At 38.7% G+C, this 20,222-nt stretch overlaps 1 protein-coding gene across 5 annotated transcripts in view; it reads right to left on the bottom strand.

Annotated features, from left to right (window-relative positions):
• Positions 1–20,222, bottom strand: part of LOC127454774 (endoribonuclease Dicer-like) — a 69,799-nt gene that overhangs the window by 26,887 nt on the left and 22,690 nt on the right. For 4 of the 5 annotated variants that reach the window (XM_051722176.1, XM_051722175.1, XM_051722177.1 and 1 more), the window contains 14 exons: positions 20,008–20,171; positions 19,236–19,404; positions 15,866–16,338; positions 14,765–14,897; positions 14,434–14,676; positions 14,194–14,348; positions 13,661–13,793; positions 9,677–9,752; positions 9,453–9,592; positions 4,770–4,949; positions 3,530–3,743; positions 3,247–3,400; positions 269–451; positions 23–128 (listed from right to left, as the gene is read on the bottom strand). In XM_051722176.1, coding sequence (XP_051578136.1) covers positions 23–128; positions 269–451; positions 3,247–3,400; positions 3,530–3,743; positions 4,770–4,949; positions 9,453–9,592; positions 9,677–9,752; positions 13,661–13,793; positions 14,194–14,348; positions 14,434–14,676; positions 14,765–14,897; positions 15,866–16,338; positions 19,236–19,404; positions 20,008–20,171 — 2,523 coding nt within the window. The remainder of the gene's footprint in view (positions 1–22; positions 129–268; positions 452–3,246; positions 3,401–3,529; positions 3,744–4,769; positions 4,950–9,452; positions 9,593–9,676; positions 9,753–13,660; positions 13,794–14,193; positions 14,349–14,433; positions 14,677–14,764; positions 14,898–15,865; positions 16,339–19,235; positions 19,405–20,007; positions 20,172–20,222) is intronic. The other variant, XM_051722180.1, reaches the window with a different exon arrangement.

Here is a 20,222-nt window from a genome sequence, read left to right as displayed (position 1 = left end):
AACTCATTCCGCCGGTTAATACCTGTTTGTTTTGAAGGCTTTCCCACTTGGCCTTTCTCTTCTCTGCACTGCTGAGAGGAAGGGCTTTCCCCTTTTGATTAAGGTGCCGGGGAGTTAAAAGATTCAATCTACATGAAAAGACCACCACCCACACAAACACAAACACAAACACACACACACACACACACACACACAAACACACATTTAATGAATTACTTGGGTGGGGGTGGGAAGACCACATACCAGAATGTATCTTTTTTTTACCTACCTTGAAGATGTGTGGTCCACATCCAGTAGGGGCTGGTTAACATTGGACAGGTCAAGGTTGTACTTGGTTTTGTAGTACTCAGCGAAAGTCTCATACTCTGGAGAGGGGAATTTACTGAGCGGGGTGAGGTCTGTGTAAACATCAGCCACATAAAACCGATGTGGCTGGTCAAAATTACGATACCTGAGAGAAAGAAAATGGGCAGAAGGTTAGGGTTCAGTAATGGGAATAATGATTATTTCAAAAAAGAAAATTCTGCCATATTTATGTGTCCAAAAATCATGACGTACTGTCACACCTTTGCTTACAAGATATGATAAGAAACAAAGAGGATAGATGTTATTAATCCTGCTGATTCATATGCATCAATCCTGAAATATGATTTTTGAATCAAGATTCTTGAGTGTTGGTTGATAATCGATTTAAACAGCTAAAAATCAAATGAATCACGATTCAGGAACAGTATAAAATATTTTTGAAAATATAAATATTAACTTGGTTACATGTGCAATTTAAAGGAGACATGTATGGCATCATTCTCAAGCATGCCTCGGAGCGCAAGCCCTAACAGCTTTTCCCTCACAGATGGTGCTGCACTCTTCCATCGCACTTCACAGGATCGCGCCTGCTCTCCATTCCGTACGTAACTCTCTCTGAAACTTTTTCTGAGCCGCTTTCTGAGGTTTTCAAGCACCTTATGTCTGGTCTCCCCTCCGGACTGCCACTGACTGACTGTCACAAGAGCAAATGACAGCTCACAATAGCGCTCTTGTCTCGAGTCAAACGCACATATAAACCATTTGATACAGCTGCCAACTTGTTGTGTGGCCACTTATGAAAATAAAATGCTTTAGTTGTGGGGAAACTTAAAGGGTTAGTTCACCCAAAAATTTAAATCCTCTCATGATTTACTTACCTTTAAACCATCCCAGATGTGTATGACTTTCCTTCTTCAGCAGAACCAAAGTGAAGATTTTTATAAACACATTTCATCTCTGTATTTCCATACAATGTGAATGGGTGCCATCAGGCTGCTGGCTGTTTGATGGTCCAAAAGGCATATTTAGTCAGCATAAAAGTAATCCACAAGACTCCAGTCAATAAATGAATGTCTTCAGAAGCAAATCGATAGATTTGTGTAAAAAAAAAAAAAAAAAAAAATCGCTTCCTGCCAGCAGTCAATGCATCACGTGACATAAGCGCAATAGTGAGTTCACGCTAGAAGTCAGAAGCGCGCGTTTTGTTTATAACAGAGGAACGAATGTCACGCGAAACTTTTTAATTATTGATTTGCTTCTTACACCAACCTATATGTTTGCTTCATAAGACATTAATTGATCGACTGGAGTCATGTGGATTACTTTTATGCTGCCTAAATATGCCTTTTGGACCGTCAAATAGCCAGCAGCATGATGGCACCCGTTTACTTGCATTGTATTGACAAACAGAGCTGAAATGTGCTTATAAATCTTCACTTAGGTTCTGCTGAAGAAGTAAAGTCATACACATATGGGATGGCTTAAAGATAAGTACATTTTGGGTGAACTATTCCTTTAAAAGAATATTACAGGTTCAACACAAGTTCAACTCAATGGTCAGCATTTGCGACAAAGTTGATTACCACAAAACAAATTTTGACTCGTTTATCCTTTTCTTTAAAAAAAGAAAAAAAATTTAGGTTACAGTGAGGCACTTACAATGAAAGTGAATGGGGCAAATTTTTGGAGGGTTTTAAGGCAGAAATGTAAGGCTTACAATTTTATAAAAGGACTTACATTAATTTTTATGTTAAAACTAATGTATAAATTGAGCTTTAATGTTTAAACCCTTCATAGGGTTTGTTGACATTACCTCGTCATGGCAAAGAAGTTATAAAATTGGCCATAACTTTACACAGAAAAGGTCAGTAAGCAAGTTTATCACACTAAAATAATATTAACATGCATATTTTTATGTCTTGTGGCTATACTTTTGAACCAGTGAGGATTTTAATATTTACGGATTGGTCCCATTCACTTTCATTGTAAGGGCCTCATTGGAACCCATATTTTTGCTTTTTTAAAGAAAACTAGGGACGAGTGAAATATTATTTTGTGGTAATCAATATAAAAAATAAAAAGCAAAACAGAATCAAACAGTTAACAAATCGGATTTCATTGTGTATCAAATCGAACTGAATAGTTCTGAATTTGCAAAAACATTTTTACAAAAATGAATCATTTAGTTTTCAACCTAAAGATTTACACCCCTACTATTTACTTACATTATGGCGAATAAACCCTGTGAAGTCTTTTTAAAAAGTCACCTTTATATTCCACAGAAGAATAAAAGTCACATGGGTTTGGAGCAACATTAGAGTGAGAATAATTATGGCATTCAAATTGTTTTATGAATTAGTTTTTTTAGAAGAACTATCCATTTAATTGTGCTGCTTCCTAAAATAAATTTTTTTAGGTCAAGTTCTAAGGTAGCATCGCATGTATGGTTCTCCGACAAGTCAATTCCAGAGTGCATTGTCAGTGACAAAATTAATCCAAAACGGTGGATGAAGCGTTAGAAATATCAAATATAAAATTCATTAAATACTGAAAGTATTCCTAAAATATGGTTAAAAATAACTATACTCTAAAATAGTAATTAAAAAAAACCTGTATATTTTAACAAAAATAGGTGTGCGCTAAGTTTATTTATGTTAGAGAAGCAGGTCGTTTCTCCTGCATCAGCTGTATTGAAATAAATTGCAATTGAGTCTTCTGTGCGCTTTGCATTTGGGGCACTATTTGTATGCCAAGTTGCTGCCTATGAAGAGTGTTCCAAATCAGTCACTTATTGAGTTCCATTACGGATATGATGATGCCATAGAAGGCAGCTGTCTGTGTAGGCAGTAGGCAGCTCGGTTAGAGCTAATAGGTCATCAATGAGGACTTAATTACAGGGACAAGAGGAACCTTAAATGTTCCAAGAGTAATCGGTCTTACCTCGGAATGATGACAGCATCTTGGTAGTCTTCCAGTTTGAAAATGAATGGGATTTGCTTGGTGTACTGAGTGTTTGGAATGCCGATTCGTGCTTCAGACTTTTCAATATCCTCCATGAACTTAAAATCCAGGTCCAACGTATTGGAATCCTCAACTGAACAGAAAACAGTACATTAAACAGTGTCTGCATGATATATTAGCAAAATCAGGGGAATAACTGTTCAAACTGTGATATGATGGGTAATAAAAAGAATGAACATCTGACTGTGTCTGTAGCACTCACCGACATTGAGAGGTAGAACGCAGTAGGCAGAATCTGCCTCTGTAGATTTAAATTCTAGTGCTGGCTTCTCCAGGCGGAGTATGTGGGAGAAGATGTACTGGTGCAAGCGAGTGATGAGATCCAGCTGCTCTGCGCTCAGAGTGAAGCCCGACTTCTGAAGCTCAATCGAGATGGTCACCTCACCAGAGCGCGTGTACACAGGAAAGTGAGGGATCTGTCCAAACACATGGTTCATGAGGTTAAAATGTAATCAAAAATCTAATTCTACTCAAAACTACACCAAGGAGCCAATGTGAAACAATAACTCATTGACTTTAAAGGGATAGCTCACCCAAAAATGAAAATTCTCCTCTCGTTCTGAAAATGGTGCTCTATGGTAAAGAACAATGAACTTCGAACTTCAAAATTCCATGCAATATTAATAAAGGAATAGCTCAACCAAAAATGAAAATTCTCTAATTTATTCACCCTCATGCCATCCCAGATGTGTATGACTTTCTATCTTCTGCAGAACACAAACAAAGATTTTTAGAAGAATATCTCAGCTCTGTAGGTCCATACAAAGCAAGTGAATGGTGACCAAAACTTTGAAGCTCCTAAGAACACAAAGGCAACTTAAAAGTAATCCATACAACTCCAGTGGTTTAATCCATGTCTTCTGAAGAGATACAATTGTTTTGGGTGAGAACAGACTAAAATATAACATTTTAACTATTAATCTTGCCATTGCAGTATCTAGACACGATCATGATTTTAAGCTTGATTACATATCCGAATGCTTGCTGCATTCGCAGAGCACAACATGGCGCTAGGAAGTGTAATCGAGCTTGAAATCATGATTGCCAAGGAGAATGTTGATGTCAAGATTTATAGTGAAAAAGGAGTTATATTTTGGTCTGTTCTCACCCCAAATCTATTAGATCGCTTCAGGAGATGAATTAAACCACTGGTGTCTTATAGATTACCTTTATGCAGCCTGTATGTGCTTTTTGGAGGTTCAAAGTTTTGGTCACTATTCACTTACATTGTATGGACCTACAGAGCGGAGATATTTTTCTCAAAATCTTTGTGTTCTGCAGAAAAAAATGTCACATATGGGATGGCATGAGGGTGAGTAAATGATGAGAGAATTTTCATCTTGGGGTGAACTATCCCTTTCACAGTATCGCAAAGTTCATTGTTCTTTAACATAGAGCACAATTTCAGAATGAGAAGATACAGAATAGAACCAAGTATTTACCCGAGGTATTGCTTTAGCTGTCAGAATGCCAAAACATCGGGTAGTGTCCTCTGGCGGGTACAGCTTCCTCCGGCGGAAGTTGAGCTCATCAGGAAGAGGTGTGGTGAGGACCATCCCAATCACATACAGGTAGCAAGGCTGCTCTGGCACAGGGTAACAACCCCGCAGACACTCTGGTATCTAGAAGCACATGCACACTTTGTGCTAAAACTGTAACACAACTAATAGTGTAAAAGGACTATTCACAAGTTCAAAGTTTCTACACGAACAACACAAATTTATGATGCGATTTGAAATATTTGGAGAAAAAAAACATTTTAACCTCTTGTACCAGTTATGACTTCACTCTCTCTCTGTTTTTCTCACTCTTCTGTTGTGCGTGTGTGTCTGGTATTAAGATGTGTTTTAGGCGATCCAAACACAAGTGGACAGGCACCATCGCCATTCTGTACCTGGTAATATGCATCTTTTGACTAGTGTTGGGATTTCGAGTGAAGGATCTCAGATTTCATGACTGCATCAATCATTACATCAGTGAGTTACTGCATGATAATAAAGTGCAATAAAGTATAAGAACAAAAAGAAAGCGCAAAAAAGTAGCATATCGTTTCTAACAACTACACTTGCATTTGTTCTAAGTGCAAACATTTTGTTTAGAGCAGAATTCCCAGTTATATTAGTGGAGAACTGAGCTTCAGATGTGAGTGCTTCTCATCTGTGTCAATTTATGGTGACATCAGGCACACTGAAAAAGTTCTGTGAACCTGTACTTGCATGTATGCAACCTAAAGGCCTGTTCACACCAAACCCGTTTTTTTCGGTATGAAGTTCGTTCTGAATGAGCTTTTGCATGGTAACAATGGAATCAGACGGCGCTATTCATATCAGGTCCGACAAATCGTACTCCGACAATCCAAAGGTTTTTTTTTTTATGGAGGGTGTTCCGATTTATTTATTTATTTTCTTCGGACTGCAATAAAAACTGACTGACCAAAGCATTTTGTCAGTCACACCTGAAAATTATTTACTTAAAAATAAATAGTTGCAGTACATGAACCCTTGGTACTGCAAAAATAAATCTGTTCTGTTTTTGAAAGTCTGCTTTTGGTGTTTTGTCTAATGTGCATTATTTAATATATCACTGTGCCTGTTATATTCTCATGGCATTAACAATAGCAGTGAGGTTCAGTAATTAGTTTGGACTAAGCTCGTAGTAAAATCCCATAAAAAGATTTGTTACATGCAATGTTTTAGACAAACGAATTGCAGAACACATTGCTGTTTTTATAGCAAGGATAATATAACAAAGCAATGCAATAATTCAAATAAAGAAATGGCAGTGAGCCAGTATTTTCTTTTATACTATTTTTTTATATGCATCCTATTTTACACTAAATTGTTATTCTTAATGTACATTATTCCATGTGTATTTATCATTGTAACTTGTGTTATATTATCAAGGCATTATAAAAAGAGAAGCTGGGTTCTGGAGTCCGTCTGGAAGATACTTGTAGATAAATACATGTGCAAATATAAATATGACATAAATTTATGCAACAGAGCTCTTTACTCATCTCACTCGCATTAAAAACACATACTCCTTAAAATGAATCAACACCATGGAAAGAACGTAATGAAACAGTTATGCTGAATAAGTAAATAAATGCTTTAACAGCATTCAATATATTAATCTCTAACAGCTGAAGGTGCGGACAAGAGACTGGTGTAACAACAGCGCCGCCTACTGTACAGGAGTGAAATAGTTTTTATTTCATGTTTTTACGGACTCTTGTGTGAATAGACCTTCCGTCAGAGGTTCGTCTCGCAAAATCTTCACGGATTTGGTGTGAACAGGCCTAAAGTTTAAACATATTTATTTTAGTGCAACGGTTGATTGACAGGTAGAAATTTCACCCTAGAACTCCTTGGTTTCAGCACACTCGCTTAGGGAGTAAAAAATCTATTAATGTATATGCCATTATAATGAATGCTATGCCCCTGAATGTAGCCACAGTACTTATAAAACTAAAACAAATATGATAGATAAAAATAAACAATGAAGGAAATTTTACAACTCAGTCCATCAGAATGAGGGATAAATATATTTTCTAGCAACATATTCGGGTGAACAGGTTTTAAATGCATTATGCATTACTCTTATTTAGGGCTGTCGATTTAACATGTTAAATCAGTGCGTTAAATTATATATAAAAAGAAAGCATAAAAAAAATTAAAACAAATACATTAATCATGCCCCTGGAGCGTAATAAGACATTTTCCTACCATCAGAGCAATTCAAGCTTGAAGTACCACCTTCATTTTTTTCAGTAGGGGGCAGTAATGCAGACAGTTCAAGACAATGACTCACTCTACTGTAAAACACAGCTGGATGGAGAGCAACTCTGAATGCAGGGGTCTAGAGAAGTGGGTTTTTTTCTGTTTCAAACTACGTTTAACTTGGCACAGCGACCTAAAATGCTGTATTTATGATGCGACACAAACAAAGAGACAAAAAAGCATTTGTCTGATGTATGTGCATATAGACGCGTCCTTACAAAAGCCCTAAAAATAAGTCTACCTCAGAAATATTGATGAATTCAAATGCAAAAATAGCTGCAAGCAGCAATACCGGGGTCAAGCCCATTATCGGCAACATGAGCAGCCAAAGAAGCATCATGACACGTTTTAATTCCTTATAATTTACATCGAGCAGTTTTAGGGCTGGGCAATATGACGATGTATGCCAATGTTATAAATGATTATGTTATGTAAAAATTAGCAGACATACCAGTACCCCTTTCAGTGGGCAAGACCGCCTGAATTTAGTAACATCTGAGAGTGATGAAGAAAACTTGAATGACTATGCAAATACAGGGCAGGATGTGGTTGATGATGAAGAGTTATTAAGAAAGCATTAAGCTGCAAAAGAGAGATCAATTTAGTCTTACGTGCTGTCTGATCGAAGGAAGACGTGTGATTTCTGTGAGCGCTTGCTATATGATGAGCATTTGCATATCTTGGTTGCATGCCTGAGCGGTCAAATGTATTTATGAAATTTAAGTATTTATGTAAACACGGTCGATTTTGTCCTAAACGAGTGTAAACAGTTCCCAAAAAAAGATTCATGTAAATACAGTACAAAGAAGCATGATAAGTTTCAAGTCAAGATCCAATGAACGCTGTAGGAGTTATAAAAGTATGCTTTCAATGAAATTCAAAATGGTGGACAGGCAATAGGGCAGACCATGGAAAATATGGCATCACTGTCATCATCATAACCCAAAAAACCAGACAAGACCAGTCTTATGAACATAAGCTAAATTATTTGATAAGAGTGTCAAATAATGCATGATTTTAGGCCATATTATAAGCAATAAAATAAATGTTTCGTATTTTATTATCAGTAAGTGGTAATGTTCCAAAACTGCTCAGGTACCATCAGGGCATCATGGCTATCCATGTAACAAGTTTTGTTTTAATAGGTCAAAGCGTTGCCAAGATACAGATATGATGACACACATAAAGTTTCGTAACGATACGCCAATGCGTTCGTAAAATGCAGAATTTTGGGTATCGTTCGGCTCGGTACGTCACACTGAATCTAAAGAGACCAGGTTTGTGTTTTTAGCCAAAGCGTTCAAGAGTTATAAGCCAAAATAGCATTTTTTTCTATCTATTGGCCAGTAGGGGGCACTGCGCTGAAACGCTGCATGTCACCTCAGAGCATGATAGCCATGACACATACCAACTTTCGTCAAAATCCATCAAAGCATTGCGGAGAAACAGCCTCAAGTCGTTTTCTTCGTCGAATTCGTTGAAGTGCTATTAAAAAAAAACGGTTTGGTCTATCAACTTGAATTCCATAACGTTTTGTAAGCACTGTCTACTGAGCATCTGTGCAAAAGTAGGTGAAAATCGGATGAACGGCCTAGGACGAGTTAGAAAAAGAATGTTTTTCTGAAAATTCAAAATGGCGGAAAATCTAGAAGGGCGGAAATCCATGGCAGAAGTAGAATAATAATAAGAACACTAACAAACACAGGGCTTGACCCTTAAAAATGGATTGCTGTGGATTGTAATGATAATTTTTTTTCAATAATATGTTCAATAATAAAAACAACAATTTTGCCTTCTAAAGCCACTTTTATATTGCCTAATCAATGCTGTACTTGTCTGTCACAATAATGTAATGTATTTTATTGTATATATTATATTTTTAATTATTCAAATAAGATTATTTATAATAATTTAATCATTATATATTGAATAATTGTTTATTTGTGGGCTTTTATTTGCAAATATAGATATACGCAATTAATTAATTGGCATGCCATGTAATGAATTCAATTAAAACATTTAAATCGACTGACAGCCCTACTCTTATTACGACTAAAATGGTTTCCAAACATTAAAGTGCACTCAGTAATTTTTTTTTTAAAATTGTTTTATGCTGGATTATCAATATAAAGTGAGGAATATTCGGCTGGTCACGTGACCTCAACATGTTGGTGCTCATTAATGTGCGGCGGGCACCATATGTAGAACCATATTTTTTTATATTTTTAAAAATACTAATATTTTATTTATGTTTAAAAGTTTAGCAATTAGCAAACAAAAAAAAACAGTGCACCTTCAATGATCCAAGAATTCCGACATTAACCATTTTATGATTAAAACACTCACGGCTTTTGGGTAACACTGTCTCCGTTTTGTGGAGCCTGGTCTTCCTGGCACGTTCGTCTCCTCCTCATCATGCAGGTCCAGCTCCTCCTCATACTTCACAGTTTCCTTCCCTACCGGCATCAAATGATCATCTAGCTCCCCTATAAACAGACATCATGCATCAGCCAGTGACTAAGTCAAAGAATGCACCATAAATCATCTATCATTTGGCTCTTCATGCTCACCAATTTTGTGCAGTTTTTCACAACAGAGAAGAGCGACTGCTTTCTCAGCAAGTCTTGCACAGTTCATTGTTGGCCCCTTCAAAGATAAAGAAACAGATTTAGAAGTCTTAACTCCTATTGTCCTTTTTATTCAATCAGAGATGCATTCTAAAAGCTGCACATATAATTTGCTTAAAGACCCTGTGAAATGGCTTGACAAGTGAAGATCAATAACTGTATTGACATTTTCTATTAAAACAAGAAGCTGCAGTGGATCATATGGATAACTAATAAACTTTGTGCATGTCACTGCCTAGTAAAACCATACATGGGAGCCAGAAATCATATACATATATTTAGAAGAGACTGTACATTTTACATGCGTTTATGTGCCAAATCTTTTTGTGTCAACTTTTCATTTGGGGTTGCAGTTTGTCTTTAATTTGTGTGTTTCCACCAGACTACTTCAGTGCAAATAGCCATAATGTGTGGCAGGTGCTATTTACACCTAGTGCAAATGGTCACTCCATTATTTTTTTATGTTACAAACATTCAAATAAAGTTCACAAAATAAAAGTATAAGGCCATTACCGACGAAACTGACTGGTTTGATTCAGCTATGTTTTTTGACATCAAACAAATAATGTATACATTTGTTCGTTCACTTGAGCCTTCTCCCATTCCGTCCATCACTCATTTTCACCATTTACGGCGCAACGAGTGGAAGGGCTAAGTTTTCAGAACCATCTATGCTTGACGAACTCAGAATCCCATGCTGCATTACGATGTAAACAATATGGCTGTGCGCATAGTCGGCAATCGCATTCACATCTTATCTATCATCATCAATCATTATAAACATCTAAAATATTTTAAATATTGCATTTGATAATATATAGTCTGTCCTACAGTGCATCTGCTGTGAAGTGAAAGGTGACATTGCTTTTAACTACAACACGCATTAAAGGGGTCATGTCATGAAGAATCAAATTTTCCTTGATATTTTGACATATAAGAGGTCATTATACTATAAAAACATACGGTACATTTCAGAACTCAAAACTTAAGCTCCAATGCAATAAAAGCATTTATTGAAACCAAGCTGCAAAAATGCCTCGTTCTCTACTACCGCTACTTCTGTCACTAGGAAGCCCATTAATTCATGACTGCCACTATAGTCAAAAACATCAATGCCTACTTTACGTCATTGCATCCTTGGCCCCGCCCACTGCCGTTCAGTTTGTTCACAGAGAGCAGGGCAAACAGGCCTAGTGTGGCCTAACTATTCCTGAACACCAAAGGGGACCCATCTGGACTATTTAGAATTATTTTTGTATATACACATGCACTACACAGACATCTTTGATCATTGTAATTTATACTGCACCGCTTTTAAAAGACTCAAAAAAAAAAAAAAAAAAAAAAAAAAAAAAAAAAAATAGGAGGTGAGAGGAGATGCCAGAATGGAATTTTACAGGCCCAGCAGCAAACACTGGAATCATAGGTGAGTCTCTCCAGAAACAGTGCGAGGAGGCTTGTGCATCCCGTGACTGCATCATGAGTGCGTGCTCAGCATGTACGAAAGACAGGCATCCGAGTACGAGCAGCTCATCGGCCAGTATGTGGCTCTGAAGGATAGCCAAAGAGCTCTGGAGCAGGAGTGCTGGAGAGCAAATCAGGCACTTTACAATTCAAGCTTCGCAAAGGAACTGTTATTAAAGAATGGGGCAGTTAAATCATTTGGACCCTATCACAATACAGTAAGTAAACTGTTTAATTCGTGAATATTTCAAATGTCATGACAATTTGATAGTTTATGGTGCTGAGTGTTAACAATTGTGCTTGAAATGAACAGTTTAATATATTCAGATGCAATATGTTGGATGTGCGTTATGTGTAAACCCTGAAATTTAGTTTTATAATGTTGAGGGGCGTGTTCATTCTCTTCCGATTGAGTTTCAAATATGGCTGTATTTGAGGGGCTGCACATATTATCCAATCATAACAGTGGCCATTTACGTTTAAGTTTTAAGAAGGCGCTTAGGCCAAAACTGAACATTTCAGACAGAGGGCCAAAAAAGGTAGAAAATGATCATACACTACTAAATTATGTCTGTTTTGGTGCAAAAAAAAAAAAAAAAAAAAAAAAAAACTTTACAAACTTTATCAGTGGACTTCAGTGAAGATAATTAAAAGAACCCACACTAGGGAATTTGTCAGTACAGGAAATACTCACGTGCAAACAGGTGAAGGACAACACTAGCTTAACAATGGCTTCAAAGCTAACTGACAGGGACTAAAAGCAACAAAACTCAGATTCTGATTTCATGGGCTCTTTAACGGAATACTCCAGGTTCAATACCATTTAAGCTCAATCGACAGCATTTTTTTAAATGTTGTATCCCAAATAATTATTTTGAATCATCCATCCTTTTCTTTTAAAAAGGCAAAAATCGAGGTTACAGTGAGATACTTATAATGGAAATGAATGAAGCCAGTTTTTGAAGGGGTTAAAAAGGCAGAAATGTGAAGCTTATAATTGTATAAAATGCACTTACATTATTTTTTTTCTGTTAAAACTTTACATTATTTGAGCTGCAAAGTTGTTGAAATCATAATTTTTACAGTCCTGGTATTAAGATGTGTTTTCGGTGACCCAATCACATGTGGTCAGCCGAGACGCATTCCTGTTTCCGCCTGGTATTACCATGTGTCTCAAATGAGTCTTCTGTTACTACTTGTGTTTTAATTTTGAGGGGAGGGTCTCTGATTTCATGACGGCATACATCAAATCACTATGTCAATGTATTACTGCGTGATAAACCGCACAATGTAATAAAAGAAAGAGAGCGTGATAAAAACCTGTGCACTGTTTCTCCCAGATGCAGCTGAAATTTTATCCAACATTTCAAGCAGAATTCTCAGTTCTCGAGCAGAATTCTCAGTTCTTTTAATATTAACCTGAGATGTCAGATGTGCATACTTATCATCCGTGTCTCTGCATATTGATATCAGACACTCTGAAAAAGTAAAGTTCTTGTGCTTGTACATGTATTTGCTTTTTTGAATCCCGATTGGGTGGTTATTTCCTTTTAAAGCCGCACTTATCCAACAAAGTTTAAACTTTTGTTTTAGCACAGCGGTTGATTGACAGGTGAGGGGTGGAGCTTCAGGACCACAGCTCAACCACACCTGGTCACATGCGTTTTGACTACCTCCATATGTGGTTTAAGTGATCCGATCACAAAATGTTTTGGACCCCATTTCCACCTGTATTTAATGCTGACCACCTTAATGCCAGGTGATAATGGGGTCAATGAGTATTGTAACATTGGCCCTCTTCACTTCCATTGTAAGTGCCTTACTCTAATCCAGTAATAATTTTTTTTTTTGGATAACTTTTTCACCCAATTTGGAATGCCCAATTCCCAGTGCGCTTTTTAAGTCCTCATGGTGGAGTAGTGATTCGCCTCAATCCGGGTGGCGGAGGACGAATCCCAGTTGCCTCCACGTCTAAGACCATCAACCTGCGCATCTTATCATGTGGCTTGTTGAGTGTGTTGCCACGGAGACATAGCGCGTGTGGAGGCTTCACGCCATCCACCACGGCATCCATGCTCAATTCACCACGCACCCCACCGAGAACGAACCACGTTATAGCGACCACGAAGAGGTTACCCCATGTGACTCTACCCTCCCTAGCAAGCAGGCCAATTTGGTTGCTTAGGAGACCTGGCTGGAGTCACTCAGCACGCCCTGGGATTCGAACTAGCGAACTCCAGGGGTGGTAGCCAGCGTCTTTTACTACTGAGCCACCCAGAATTGGCTTTTTTTAAAGAAAAGGTGGGACAATTAGAAATTTATTCTGTAGTAATCAACATTATGCCACACATGCTGTTGATTAAGCTTAACTTGTACTGAACCCGGAATATTCCTTAAACTCCATGCCATCCACACGAGGTGTCAGATTTTCATTAAAAATGTGATGTTTTGGCCAGTACTTACAGTGACAGGAACTCTGAGTGGAGAGTTGATGGGAAGGAAGAGAGTGGACTGGTAACCTCCACTCTTCAGCTCCACAGTTTTACACTTAGGAGCAAGATGAGTGAATGGATCACTGGGCAACCGCGCACAATATCTACACAAGATAAAAAACACATTCAAGAGCCATGGCATGATGGGCCACAAAATGAAGTGTTTGTCCAATTTAAAGGTGAAGTGTGTAATTTATGCATCACCAAATGGTATTGCAAATATAAGATTTTAAAAACATTTAAAAACAATCCCCCCATCATCCATAGGTCCAAACTCACACCGTTTGTTAAACCAATGTTACTATGTCTGACTGGTCGGTACTCTCAAACAAAGCAATGTTATGACAGCTCAACAGAGCCACACTTTTCGGAGAAATTAACCTACAAATGACTTACTTACAGTTGTCTCTATATTAAACTGAAATAGGAGAAAGTCTTTTAACTTTAAAAAAAAAAACGACACACCTACAAAAAAAATGGTTTGACTCAGGAAAGGGAAATTACCTGTTGACATGTCCAATAGCTGTGTTAATCGTGACACGGGGGCCGGCATCCTCTGAGCGCAGGACGTAAGGAGGGAGAACGTTGTCATCATCGGTCACTGGCTCCATTTCAAAATCACTGCATTCTGCTGACTTTGAGCACTTATTTCTGAGAATCTGAGGTAAAATTACTCTTAGTAACGCTTAACTTTAAAACACACCAAACCACTTTCAGTAAGGAGGTCTCATGAAAACTGCCGACCTTCTCTATGGCCTTGTAGGTCTTGAGGTCCTCTTCAAATGTTTTCGTCCATTTGCTATCAGCTAGCATGATATAATTGGAGACAGGAGCACGGGCGCGACCTTTGGATTGCACATACGACCGGTACTCTGTCGGCAAGTCAAACCGCACGACCAAATTGCACTTTGGAATATCAACCCCTTCCTCCACGATGCTGGTTGCGATGAGCAAGTTGGTTTCATGAGCTCTGAACTTCCTCAGGACCTGGAGAACAATGGGAATCAATTAAGCTGATCGGATCAAGTTCAAGAAGTGACACAGAAGACTTCCCATGTCTGCAGAACCCACTCACCTCCTCTTGTTTTCTGAACTCCACCTCCATCTGTTTGTTGCGTGGCTGGTTCTTGCCAATACTGTGACCTGTGATGAAATTGCTACTGATGTAGGCCAGCTCTGGGTCCTGCTTACCCGCCTCTTTGATAAGCCTAATGCACACAGAAAATACAAGCAATGAGAGAGAAGCCTGATCTATAATTTTTTTTGCTAATCATTCAGAAATAACCTATTACATTTTTCTGAACAAATTCAGAGTGAGTGTAAGGCACTGCTATGTGGTTGCTAGGGGATTCTGGTTGGCTGATTGGGTGTTGTAAAGGGGGGTTGTTTACTGGCCCAAGTCATTAAAGCCCACCAAGTCTCTATGATATTCTGGTCCCTCCTTCAATTCAAGTTGAATTTTATTGTCTGCCAGGCAAAAATCTTAAAAAGTAATAATATGGGGGGCCTGGGTAGCTCAGCGAGAATTGACGCTGACTACCACCCCTGAGTCGCAAGTTCGAATCCAGGGCGTGCTGAGTGACTCCAGCCAGGTCTCCTAAGCAACCAAATTGGCCCGGTTGCTAGGGAGGGTAGAGTCACATGGGGTAACCTCCTTGTGGTCACGATTGGTGGTTCTCGCTCTCAATGGGGCACGTGGTAAGTTGTGCGTGGATCGCGGAGAGTAGCATGAGCCTCCACATGCTGGGAGTCTCTGCGGTGTCATGCACAACGAGCCACGTGATAAGATGCGTGGATTGACGGTCTCAGAAGCGGAGGCAACCTGGATTGAGGTGAGTAACTGCACCACCACGAGGACATACTAAGTAGTGGGAATTGGGCATTCCAAATTTGGAGAAAAGGGGATAAACAAAATGTATAAAAAAAGTAATAACATACCTCTCCTCAAAAAGCGACAGAATTTGAGGTATCATTCATGTTTGCAGAACAAATGATGCAGGATAAGTTATCCACCAAAGTGTAATAAATATGATTAGAAGTTTGTTTAAATTGTTTAAAAAAGCGAAATACTAAATAACTCACTACTACACACCCCATGAGCACTGTTCAGCCTAATCATTGTTGCTGCACTTCCACATAAAATTGTGCTTTATGAAATGAGACATTGCAAACAAACCTGTTTAGAACAACCGCTGTATATCGCCTTTCCACAAAGATAATTCCACAGAGGATGTTGGTGAATGGTGAGGGAAAATTAGCCTCAGGTTTCTCCTTTCCCTCTGCCTCTTCATCCTCGTCATCATCCTCAGAATCGCTCCATGAAACATAATTGTCCTGATTGCGATTGTTGTACCACTCCACGCTTTCAAACTGCTGCCGTTCGAAAGGTTTGTACTCGTGAAGAATCTCCAGAAGTCTGATGACCTTGGGAGTTACAAACTTCAGGTCCAGGGAGGCTGGAGAGAAATGCTCCTCACATAAGGCATGGATTTTTCTCAGAATGGTGTCTGTGAAGAGCAGGAATTTGCGGTTCAGCTCCTCCTGTTCGTGTTTGATGTATTTCTGCAGCTCCCGCACCATGATTCCTGCAGCTTTATCGGCGCACCATGGACCAAGCACAGTCAACACGGCCCAACAGTCATTCAGCACCTTTAGAAGTCACAACAAATGAGAAAAACATTTATGAGAAACATCAATACTGGGCTCTACAGTGCAAGCATTTCACTTGCAATATACTGCGTGTGAATGTGGAAAATTATTATACGAGAAAATTGCATTTTTATGTCAAAATGACGGACAGCATTTTAATCCCATGTGTTCAAAGATCAAAATCATCACTTCCGGAGAAGTCATAGCCACTGTGTTTAGAGCACACAGACAAAAACACTGTAAAAGATCTTGTCGCCCGTCTGGGAGTGACAGCACGTCACACAGTTCTGGGAGCACTATGTGTGTGCGTTCCTCCTTCCTTATGTCTTTGCCATGCGGATCTATAATATATTTTTCAAAAGTGTCAAATAACCTGCTCTTCGGCACAGTTCAAGTTTGAATTCGACTTATTTGCTCTGCAAACTATGCAGATTTTCTAGACACCGTTATTTCAGGATGACCAGAACAACATTTCAGATGCAATGATTGGTCCTCTGGTTAGTCCAGTTATGAACGAGTTATTCAGTCACATGACTCTTTTTGATGCGCATCTTGTATTCCTTTTAAATTCAATAGGAGTTTATTCGTTAAATGTGTTTCCATCATAGTTTATGAGCATTTCTTCTTATCAAATGAAAATGTATCCACATCAAGTGAGCGTATAAATAATTGTTTTGCAATTTTTTGAGATTTTGTCCGCATCTTGGCATTTCAATCGAGCAGTTTTTATGCGATATCCCAAAATGCGAATAAAAATACATGGATGGAAACCCAGCTAGAGATAGTTAGACCTAAAATACATTCTAATAGTTGAGAATGTCATGAAAGTTTGATTTAATATATATGAGTGTTGATGAACTACGAATCTGTTAAGAATTACCAATATAATGCTTGTTACTGGCAAATAGAAGTATAAAGTGTCATCAATATATTTTTAGTTTATTAGATGCTCATAAAGGTTATCAGTGAGGACTTCTGTTGTTTGGTGCTGCTTGTAAGGTTATTTTGAAAAGGTTTATCAGAGAACCTTTATGCATCTTTTGTTTCTGAATTCTGTAGCAATACTTTAGCAGTTACAGTGCATCCGGAAAGTATGCACAGCGCTTCACTTTTTACACATTTTGTTATGTTACAGCCTTATTACAAAATGGATTAAATTAATTATTTTCCTCAAAATTCTACAAACAATACCCCATAATGACAACATGAAAGAAGTTTGTTTGAAATCTTTGCAAATGTATAAAAAAAATTAAACAAAAAAAATAAAAATAAATAAAAAAATCACATGTACAGAAGTATTCACAACCTTTGCCATGACACTCAAAATTTAGCTCAGGTGCATCCTGTTTCCACTGATCATCCTTGAGATGTTTCTACAACTTGATTGGAGTCCACCTGTGGTAAATTCAGTTGATTGGACATGATTTGGAAAGGCACACACCTGTCTATATAAGGTCCCACAGTTAACAGTGCATGTCAGAGCACAAACCAGGCCATGAAGTCCAAGGAATTGTCTGTAGACCTCAGAGACAGGATTGTATCGAGGCACAGATCTGGGGAAGGGTACAGAAAAATTTCAGCAGCATTGAAGGTCCCAGTGAGCACAGTGGCCTCCATCATCCATAAATGGAAGAAGTTTGGAACCACCAGGACTCTTCCTAGAGCTGGCCGCCTGGCCAAACTGAGCGATCGGGGGAGAAGGGCCTTAGTCAGGGAGGTGACCAAGAACCCGATGGTCACTCTGACAGAGCTCCAACATTTCTCTGTGGAGAGAGGAGAACCTTCCAGAAGAACAATCATCTCTGCAGCACTCCACCAATCAGGCCTGTATGGTAGAGTGTCCAGACGGAAGCCACTCCTCAGTAAAAGGCACATGACAGCCTGCCTGGAGTTTGCCAAAAGGCACCTGAAGGACTCTCAGACCATGAGAAACAAAGATTGAACTCTTTGACCTGAATGGCAAGCGTCATGTATGGAGGAAACCAGGCACCACTCATCACCTGGCCAATACCATCCCTACAGTGAAGCATGGTGGTGGCAGCATCATGCTGTGGGGATGTTTTTCAGCGGCAGGAACTGAGAGACTAGTCAGGATCGAGGGAAAGATGAATGCAGCAATGTACAGAGACATCCTTGATGAAAACCTGCTCCAGAGCGCTCTGGACCTCAGACTGGGGCGAAGGTTCATCTTCCAACAGGACAACGACCCTAAGCACACAGCCAAGATAACAAAAGAGTGGCTCCGGGACAAATCTGTGAATGTCCTTGAGTGGCCCAGCCAGAGCCCAGACTTGAACCCGATTGAACATCTCTGGAGAGATCTGAAAATGGCTGTGCACTGACGCTCCCCATACAACCTGATGGAGCTTGAGAGGTGCTGCAAAGAAGAATGGGAGAAACTGCCCAAAAATAGGTGTGCCAAGCTTGTAGCATCATACTCAAAAAGACTTGAGGCTGTAATTGGTGCCAAAGGTGCTTCAACAAAGTATTGAGCAAAGGCTGTGAATACTTATGTACATGTGATTTTTATTCGTTTTTTAATTTTAATAAATTTGCAAAGATTTCAAACAAACTTATTTCACATTGTCATTATAGGGTATTGTTTGTAGAATTTTGAGGAAAATAATGAATTTAATCCATTTTGGAATAAGGCTGTAACATAACAAAATGTGGAAAAAGTGAAGCGCTGTGAATACTTTCCGGATGCACTGTACAAGTAACAGTCTTTAATAAACTGACCTATGACTGTGCCCCTAAAATGTTTCACTTAGGGGCACGAGTGCTCCTAAACAAAAATGAGAGCAGAGAGCCCTGCACTAGTTTGAGATCAAACAACCACAGTAGTAAACAAGATGCTGTTAAGAACTTTGATGATTTATAATTTCTGTAAAGAGAACCTGTTTGGAGATGAAAGTGGGATCTCGTTCTTCTCGATGAGCAGATAAGTTGCAGTCATTAAGAAAATTAAGGGCTTCATCCAGCTCGCCCAGAAGCCTCTCAGAGAGTCCACTTTCATCCTGGTATGGTCCACAGTCCAGCACCACCTCACGAGGCTGGGATGCATACCTGGATGAAAACACACCAGTGAGATCTTTAAACAACAAGCAAAGTCTTCAACATCTTAGCAAAAGCTATATTAGAAAATACTTAAAGTGATAGTTCACCTAAAAATTCTGTAATTATTTAAAAGACCCAAAATGATCCTAAAAGTAGTCCAACTGGTTCTGAAGGCATACAATGTGTCAGATTGTCAGAAATGTAAGTCATTTTTCAGTTCAAATCTTTTCAGTTCTAATCTATAAAAGATGCTCGTTCATAGTGGCACACGTGTGTTGCTTTTATCGCTAAACAATGCAAGTTCTCATGAACACGTGAGCCACTGTGAATGAGCTTTTACCATAGCACTCATGAATGTGTAATGCTTGAGTCACTATCACCAGCCTTTGCATTGAAAAGACAAACCAGAACTTTTCATTACATTTTTTTTCCTTTTGTGTTACGAATAAGAAAGAAAGTCATACGGGTTTGGAACGACTTGGGGATTGGTAAATTATGACAGTATTTCCGTTATGAGTGAACTAAGATGCATTTAATTTCAATGCTGTTGCATACATCACAAATTGAGTTTTACAGGAAATACAGCAGAAATGCAGGAAAGCAGAAATGTACCTATCCAGCACCACAAGATCAGTGGCAGTTTCTGCATTGCTCTGCAGAATCTTCTCTAGGTTCTGAATCTTTTCCTCCAGGTCACATGGGTCACATTTGCCATTTAAAATGGAAGCAGTCAGACCAAGAATGCGGGGACAGCCTGGGCAACCCTCACAAATCTGCTAAGACAGCCAAGGACAAAAAGGCTTAATAAACTTTATTTTAAAACAACA

Source organism: Myxocyprinus asiaticus, chromosome 17 (genome assembly GCF_019703515.2).
Source record: "Myxocyprinus asiaticus isolate MX2 ecotype Aquarium Trade chromosome 17, UBuf_Myxa_2, whole genome shotgun sequence".
Lineage (NCBI taxonomy): Eukaryota > Metazoa > Chordata > Actinopteri > Cypriniformes > Catostomidae > Myxocyprinus > Myxocyprinus asiaticus.
The sequence above is the reverse complement of the archived record's forward strand: the minus strand, read 5'-3'. Positions and strand labels throughout refer to the sequence as shown.